Source organism: Echinops telfairi, unplaced genomic scaffold (genome assembly GCF_000313985.2).
Source record: "Echinops telfairi isolate 266 unplaced genomic scaffold, ASM31398v2 ScPeMD7_9;HRSCAF=40, whole genome shotgun sequence".
Taxonomy (NCBI): domain Eukaryota; kingdom Metazoa; phylum Chordata; class Mammalia; order Afrosoricida; family Tenrecidae; genus Echinops; species Echinops telfairi.
In genome coordinates, this window is record NW_022103906.1 from 74945265 (window position 1) to 74954216 (window position 8952).

General features: G+C 43.8%; 2 protein-coding genes across 5 annotated transcripts in view; both read left to right on the plus strand.

Moving 5' to 3' along the window:
- The window catches only part of TPRKB (TP53RK binding protein), a 19457-nt gene that overhangs the window by 6431 nt on the left and 4074 nt on the right, over positions 1–8952 (plus strand). The window contains exons 5-6 of one of the 4 annotated variants that reach the window (XM_045286653.1): positions 192–316; positions 6603–6910. In XM_045286653.1, coding sequence (XP_045142588.1) covers positions 192–278 — 87 coding nt within the window. In that variant the 3' untranslated portion in view covers positions 279–316; positions 6603–6910. Of the gene's footprint in view, positions 1–191; positions 495–5839; positions 6566–6602; positions 6911–8952 lie in introns of those variants that run through there. The other 3 variants (XM_004696091.2, XM_045286654.1, XM_045286652.1) reach the window with 3 other exon arrangements.
- NAT8 (N-acetyltransferase 8 (putative)) overlaps positions 296–8952 on the plus strand; it is a 13485-nt gene continuing 4828 nt past the window's right edge. The window contains exon 1 of the mRNA XM_045286651.1: positions 296–316. The gene's annotated coding sequence lies outside the window, so the exon portion shown is untranslated. The remainder of the gene's footprint in view (positions 317–8952) is intronic.

Consider the following 8952-nt stretch of genomic DNA (forward strand, 5'->3'; position numbering starts at 1 on the left):
CCCTCCCTCCCCTGCCTCCCACCCTCGGGAACCCTTGATAATTTGTACATTGTTTTTATTTTCATATTTTATGCCGTCTGCTCTCCCTTCACCCGCATTCCTGTTGCTCATCCCCCTGGGTGTGTTCGGAATTAATGGTGAACATATATACAAATATCAGCATGTTGTAATTTGCCTTTTTTATTTTACAGATATATAATCTGTCTTCAAAGGAAGAAAGTATTGGGACATTACTAGATGGTATCATTTGTAGAATGTCAACAAAAGATGTTTTATAAAACAAATCCTCAACATTTCAGCATTTTTTACAAAAACGGTAATTTTCCTTTCTGGATTATAAAATTAACATATGAGGGGGCTTTGAAATGCTCATGGAAAAGTGGAATGAAAAGAAAATGATGAAATTTTTCCACAAATGTTTCTAAAGCCCACCCCTTTGTTCATTGTTCATTGGAGAAAAAAATTTTAAAGTGCTGTAAAGAAAAGAAAACCTATTCTTAAGCCATTTTAATATTTTAAAAGAAAAACCACTTTTACTCTTATCATTATCTTCTAGTCTTTTTCCAATATTTATTTTTATATAATTGGTATAACGCAAGCCTTTATTGAATCCCTACAGTATACAAGGTTTGGGGTTCAAGGGTATTGCTTCTGTCACCGCACCTCCCGGCCCTTAGTTCTGGTTACTCTGGTGTTTGCCTTCCACCTTCTGGTACGCTTCTGATCCTGATTCTAAAGGTTTTACGTGCAAGAATAAATTCTCGTCACTATCTAATGTTAACTTCCCCATTTCCCATATGAAGTAACTAAAATGGTGCCAACATACTTAAGTCACTTGCCCAAGGTTGGTCATGCAACTACTGGGGAAATGTGCTTTACGGATGGTTTTGTTGGTTGCTTTTCCTTTTCTCACGTGTATGTTGATTGGTCAGTTGGATTGGTCTAGGTTGAAGGTCAAGCGTAACTGTTTCTGCCTCTGTGGGTCAGATGGGCTCAAGCTGCTGTGGATCAACTCTTACCCTGTCATCGTGGTGTGAAGAACAGCCACAGACAGTGGACATTCTAATTCCAGAAGAGGCGCCAGGCCGGCGTTGACCTGTGGCCACAGGATGTGGGGTCTGAGTTAGCCTGGACTTCTATTACCAGTAGTCCCTAAAGCATAGGTGTGTTAGCCCCAGACTTCATGTCCCACTCATTCTGCATGTCCAGTGTGGAGAAGTAGAGACTCATTGTAGTGGCTCTGGAGCCTCAATCACAGCACAGCTGGATGAACCACACTCACTCAAAGCTTCTGGGAAATGACAGCCTTTGCATCTCTCATGTTTCATCCCCCAAAGCAAGTTTCGTGGCTGTGGGATACAGAAAGGTGGTTCCCTGTTGCAACACTGTACACGTGTAGGTCGACTCGTGCTGCTTAGGGCTCATCTCCCTTAGGGATCAGCCATCTAGAGCAATCAGACCAGTCTGCCCCACCCTGAGTAGTGGATTGTTTCCCTGAAGGAGAGCCCAGAGACAAGGTCAAGCCAAATCAAGGAGGACCAAAGTTAGGCTGCCATCTTAGATCTGTGTACCCCTAGTCCCTCCTGATTGTGTGGACACCTAGCTAAGGTGACCAGACGTCCCGCTTTTTAACGACTTTTCCCATATCCCGCACCATTTTTAAAAAGTCCCGATTTTTGGAAAGTATGCACGACAAGCTAGGGTATACGGCTTTCGGCTGCCATGTGGCTATTTCGCCAGGATACGAGTTTTATCAGTGGTGTCCCGCTTTACCAGTGTTAAAATCTGGTCACCTTATTCTAGCTCATTTCTTTCCTGTCAGGCCTATACCTACTGGATAGACCCTTGTTATGGATGTGGTTGCCTCTAATGCTTGCACGCCCCTAAGCGTATATAAGCCTTGATTAGAAATATACTCGCTCGCGCTACTCTTTTCTCCCACCTCCATGTGGACCTTCAAGAGGGGCTGGGGTGAGCATGCTACCATGTACTATGTCTGACTCCTTTTATCTTTCTCTCCTACCCCTTCTATTCTCTATGACTTTACCATAATCTTTATGTATTTTATCGCTGTACAGTTGTCCTGCGGTTGTCAGGCTGGTTTAATCTGACACGGCCTGCTTCAAGAGAGGTTTCTGGGGAGTGGAGAGGTACAACATTCTGGGAACAAACTAATGATTTCCATCATGGTCATAAGTAATAAAGGTGGCTTGCCCTCCCCCCTCTGTAACTTAAGGTGTTTTTTTTAATGATCAATTTTATAAACAATTTGCACACTATACAATTCAGGGGTTTAAGTATATAAAAAGTTGTGCAGTCATCACCACAATTTTAGAACATTTTCTTCATTCTTGTACTCATTATTCACTCCCCATTTCTCCCCAGCTGCCATAAGAAGCGATCAAATTGAGTCGCTGTCCTTGTAGATTCATGTAACCTGATTTCCCGTGAAGAAAATCATACCAAAAAAACCCAACACCAACGACAAAAACCTCTGTCCTAAAGAAAGTAGAAAATAACTAAAACAAGTTTTAAATGGGTCAACAAGTTAAAGAAATAACAGGTGTTAAATTTTAACCTAACTCCATCAGCATTAATTAATCCGTTTTCTGATGTATTCTGTCTGATGGCAGTTATTCACATCCTTGGCCATTGTTCAGAGGGGATGGACTTGTAGCTTAATCCTCAGTGGGGACTCTGCAGATGGATTGTGCTTTCACTGTCATCCATACCTGCAAACCAGGTGCTTGGAGTGCAAGCTCTAATATAGTTCCCTCCTCTGATCTTGGTCTTTGTTATTTACAATCCTTGGATCACACAGGCTGGTGTGTTTCTTATGTGTGGACATACGATGGCTGCTTAAGACAACCACTGATAAGTCCCCAGACTCTATTCTTTCTGATAGGCACCATCCGATTTCTTCCTCACCTTTGTGCCCCCATGCTTCCGTGGTTGCTTTATGAGAGCTGTTAGCTCAGAAGATCGGAGAGACCGTCTGCACATACTCTCTTGTCCACTCACTCACTGGTCACTAGGTTTCTCTCCTTGCTTTTCCCCCTATGAAAACACTCCAAATTCCAAGTCAGATTTTTTTTTATCTTGAATAGCAAAGGTTCCTAGTTCAAAGCTGGGAAATGTAGTAGAGCTAAGATCCTCAAATATCTTTAAGTAAAAAATATTTTAACTGGTAATGCTAAAATTTTTATTTGCATATATTTGTATATGTTAAAATGCCAAGTGAAAATTCATAAAGAATTCTAAGCCCTCAAAGTCCAACTTTGTATATATTTTATATACTTATACTTCCAGGCCATTTTTTTAAATTTAGAGGATAGTGGTATAATATTTTGTTGAACATGTACACAGCCACTGCATAACCACAATTTACCTTAATTCAACCTTTTCTACATGGAGAGCCACACATTTTTTTCCACCAACATATTAACATATTGAGAAAACTCGAAATCACATTGGTCTTAGTTCATTTTCCTTAGAAACAGAAACTAGCCCACCCAAGTAAGGAACCTCCAAGAACGTTACAAGGGACTATAGTAGGTTGACTTGTACTCCCCAGAGAGTATATGTTGTGAATTCTAGCCCTTCTGCAGGGACGAGGGAAGCCTGGGTCGTGTAGTTGGTCATACCTTGTGGGCCTGCTAACTACAAGCTCAGTCATTTGAATCCACCTGCCACTCCAGGGAAGCAAAAAGCAGCTTTCTGCTCTTGTAAAGAGTTAACCGTTTGGTGAACCCAGGGGTTGTTCTCCGTCCCATCTTGTTGCTATGAGTTGGAATCCCCTTAATAGCAGTGAGTTCCGAGTTGTACAAGGAACACATGGTCACTGTACCAAAAACAATTGGTCAACTATTTGAACAGGTGGCTTATGATCAAGAAGTATTTCTCCATGTCTGGGGCGCCAAGGCCAAAGGTCTTGAAAGGACAGGCATTAAAAAATAATTCACGTGGTTAATCCTGCACATAATCAGCTAATTGTGGAGACTGCTGTCCGTGCAAGTGCTGTACCAGAAGGTGACGGGCAAGCAAGAGGAAGGGGTGCAGTGGGGTCAGAGGTGACTGGCCATGAGCCCCTGTGCTGCCACTGTAGTCCTGGTATCTCAGGAATTCTGGGTAACTTCATGCAGGTCAAGGTCCAATCTGGTTTGTATTAACCTGGAGAAAGTGTCATTTCGTTTTTGAAACCAATAAGGGGATGCTACGCAGACTTCCCCAAACCAAAACCATTGTCAGGTAGACTCCAACTCTGCAGCCCTGTAGGACAGAGGGCAACTGCTGGCTGAGTGGCTGGTGGGGTTGAAGAGATGACTTCGAGTTAGCAGCTGAGTGCTCCACCACCACACCACTAGGGGTTCTTACTCAGACTTCAGAGGGCCTAAAATCATCATGTGCCCACTCGCTACGTCACAAATTGCCTCCTGTTTGCTCTGCCCCGTAATAGGCGGAACTAGAGATCTGGGCAGTTCTTGGATTCCTGAGGCCTGATTTTCTCCCCAACCCCAGACCTGCTCGGGCACAGTGTGTGGGCATCTGTTGACTGCCCACCAGCATCCATTGCCTCAACCTTCCTGCTGTGGGCATTGCCTGCTTAGGGGTCCCATCATCGCCTGGACTCTCCTCTCTACAGGGATGCAAGTCAGTGACTGGTTACATTTTAAAACTTGCACTCGTGTTCCTTTTGACACTGCTAACAGAAACGAGCTCACTGTGAACCACCCAATCTTTCACATTGCTTTTGTCAAATAGAGGTAATTCTTGTAAAATTCAAGGCCATTACTGAACCATCAGGCCACCTCTATAACTTAAACCAACATTAAGCTCAACTATTTGATTTCATGAAAACTTGTAGCAAAGCAAGATGCTTTAAAAATGGTCCTTCCTAGAAAGAATTTTAAATATACCATGGACTACCAGAAGAACAAGCAAATCTGTTGGAGGAAGTATGGAATGTTCCTTAGAAGCAAGAACGCAGAGGTTTCTTCTCATGTACGGTGGGCATGCCAATAGGAGGGGCAGTCCCTGGAAAAGGACACCATGTTTAGTGAAACAGGAAGACCCTCGGAGATGGATGGACATCGCAGCTGCAGCAGTGGGCCCAAACATAACCATGTGAAGATGGTGAAGGACTGGGCAGTGTTTCGTTCTGTTTCATAGTCTCACTATGAGTCAAAGCTGACTCAAGGGACAGCGAACCATAATAAGCTCTACTAATGCCCACCAAATGACTGGGTGGGACTATGCAAATAAAGTGCTTGTGGCTCACCAAGTGGACTAGAGTGTTTTGCTTATGCAAATAAGGAGCATGTAATCTGGTTAATTTTGCCACCTTACTAAGTTTAAAGGGAACCAGTCTCAGAAGTTGGGGGTGGGAGCCTCACGATGAACCAGAAGTGTATGTAACATGTCCTTTGGACCTGGGGTTCCTATGCTTAGAACCTCTTAGACTCAGGAGACAGCTGTAACCCTGAAGACAGCAAAAGACATTAGCAACACTGGCTTGGCACCAACCCAGGGAGTGAGAGGACTGAGCACTTTTAGGCAGGAGGCCTCCTGTCAGTCCTGTGTGACAGCTACAAGGAATTTTCAAAACCAGCAGAGAAATAGCAGTGGGAGGGATGGCTGCTGTCAAAATTGGTTGCTGGGTTGGAAAGTGATGTCTGACCTGGGCCTCGTAGCAATCAGCTTGGGACTTCGGTTGGTGTTCTCTCGAATTTAGGGGAGGCTTGACACTAGGCCATTTTTATAACTTCAGAGGATAATTTTGGTTTAAGATTTAAAGATTACCTCAAGACAAAAGTTTTGGTTTTTTGTTTTTTGTTTGCAGGTGGCGCGGGGATGGGGAGACAGGGATCATCCAGCATCCATGACTCCAGAAACTAGATTCTTTGAGAATTGACATTTTTGCTCCAGGGTTCTTTTGATCAGGATTCTTCTACAGAATCTTCCATCCAGACGCTCAATAATGAGGCATCAATTAAGCCCACATGTAAGAAGTACACTAACTTGTGTGATCCAAGGGAAGTAAATAATCAAATCCAAAGAAAAGAATGGTACCAGAGCTTGGTGGGAGCCCTGAATCCATTTGCAGGGTCCCCACATGAATTAAGCCGCTGGTGAATCCCCTCTGAACATAGTCCAGCAAAGTCATAGCATTGCTATCAAGCAGCAATGTAAAGTAGATTATGGTCAATATAGTTAGGTTAAAATCTATTACCTTATCATTTGATCTCCCTTTTGGCCCATGCTAAAATTTGCTAAATATTTCCTGCTTTCCATCAGTCAAGGTTCTTCCTTGTTTCATTGGTCATTGTTATTGTTATTTCCTGTTTGTGTTTTGTATGATTTTCTGTATTTGAAATTCAAGATAGGTAAATCTATAGAGACAGTACGTATCTGAATTAATAGTTATCCAGGAGCACGGCATGGCAGAAGAGGATGGGGGGAAAATGGGGATCTAACAACATGTACAGGAAGAAAAATGTTGTAAAATTGATTGGTGATGATTGCACAACTCTTCTCAGTATGATCCAATGATTAAATTGTATGGTATGTGAAGTGTATGACAATAAAGCTTTTTTTTTTTAAAGGGGCTCAATAAAGGCCCTGAGTCCACTCATGGCTGTGGTTGCTTATAGCTGAGCTCTCCAGGGACCAACTCCTCCACGTTGATGACACTTGGGTCCCTTGCAGCTGGAACTCCTAACTGATCGTGGGGGTGGGGACTTCGTGCTAATCCTGACCCTCTCCCCAGCTCCCATGAGAGCACCCGACATCTAGCTGTTCGTCACCAAACGGATGGTATCAATGCAGACAATAGCATCACCTTTGTAAAACTGCTGTAGTTAACAGAAATAAGTGGTTCTCAATAAAATAAAAACAAACTCAAAAATAGTGGCTCGCACCATCTGGTTCTGGTCTGTGGACAAAGGGGGCAGTTGCTCAGGGGGACAGTTAGACACGTATTTCAGATGAGCCTCCTGTTTCTAGGTCCCTTCTTCCTCAGGTGAATAGAGACCAAGTCTAACTCATACAGCCACTTGCAAACTTTTAAGAGCCCAGGCACTAGACAATGAACTAAGAACAGATGCACTAACTACACTCAGGCCAATTGACTGGAACGGACCAAGCCCCATTTAAAAATAACACTTCTGTGGCTCCTTGTGTAAAGTGTCCACCTTATCCTTAGAAGATGTGAGTTAACTTGAAACCCTATTTTGACATCCCCAGCACTTGGAAGGCTGAGGCACAAGTCCTCAGTTTTCTACTGGCTACGAACAAGGAAGCAGATGGCTTCAGTCATGTCTGGTGGCCATCCTACATCTATGAGGTCAGCCAGTCTTGGGTGGAAGTCATTACCCACAGTGTAGTAGAAAAACTATCCCAAACCTCCCCCGTCTTTATTGCTGGCCTGTGCGGTTTCCTAAGTCATCGCCATTGGGGCAGTTACATCGTGTGGCAACTCCGTGTGTAACAGCAAAGCTGCCCCACAGGGTCTTCCTGGCCGTGATAGTTTTAGAAGCAGACCACCAGGGTGTCTTTAGGGCACCACCGCTGCGTTCAAACCACCCACGGGCTTTTCCAAAGCCACCTCCCTTCTATTAAGCCAATGTGTGGAGATGTTTCAATCCCTGCCACATGAAAGCCCTGTCTAATTCAGCCCATCAATAGAGTGCCTCTGGATTTCAGTGACTCCATCAGACATTCCTCACAGAGCTCCATTGGCGTCATCTCCTGATGGTGGCAACCGTGCCTTAAACACCTGGCACGTTAGGCTGAGCACGAAGTCCTGGCACCACTATCAGCAGACTGAATAAGTCTCTCAGGTCCGACAAAGCAAACTCGGACTCCTGCCCAGGAAGCCACGCATATAGAAGGAAATGCCGAGAGAAGGAAAGCTGAATAGAAATGGAGCGCGTTGGGTTTGAGGGAAGCCACAGATCTCTGAACCTCTTGTCTCTTCAGCTTGAATATTAGGTGCCCAGTGAGCTGCTGGAGGGAGAAAGCAGGGGCTTTCTGTCCCCATAAAGAGTTACAGTCTCAGAAACCCACAGGGGCAGTTCTACCTTGTCCTGTAGGGTCACTATGGGTCAGAATCAACTCGATGGCAGTATGTCTGTCTGTTGGGAGTTAACTGGCAAGGAGCCCTGGTGGTGTAGTGGCTTAAGCATCAGGCCGCTAACTGAAAGATCCATCGTTCAATGGGAGAGTGATGAGGCAGTCTGCTTCTGTAAAGGGTTAGGCCTCAAAAACCCAGTTGAGCAGTTCCACTGTGCTCCGCAGGCTTCTGTGAAGGAGGATGAACTTCACGGCAGGGGGAGCCAGCCAGTTTGTAGTGGACTCTTCTTATTCACCATCATCACCACCCTTGAGTAGAAGTCACTCCTGTCGACCCTACAGGACAGGGGAGAGCTGCCCGGGCAAGTTTCTGAGACTGTAACCCTCTCTTTCTCTCTTTTTTGGGGAATGATTTTATTTTTGGCATTGTTGAAAATATACACAGCAGGGCATACATACACTAATTCAATACTTTCTACATGTACAATTCAGTGGCATTCTCGCAATCTACAACCCCTCCCACCTTCCTTTCCCAAGAAATAGCACAGTGATCTAGGCAGATATTAACTAGTTAAGTTGAACTATTATTGTTTGGTTTTATTTATTTTTTAACAGTTTTATTGGCATATAATTCACAGAGCATGAGATTCAATAGTTCAATCATATATAGAAGAGTTGTACAATCATCACCACAATCAATTTTATAATATTTTTCGTCTTTCTTGAACTCCTTTTCCTTAGCTCCCCATTTTCTCCCCACCTCCCCTACCATGTCCCCAAGAAAATCATCAATCCAGTTACTTTCTTTTTTTTTTTTTTAACATTTTATTAGGGGCTCATACAACTGTAATCCCAATCCATACACACATCAATTGTGTAAAG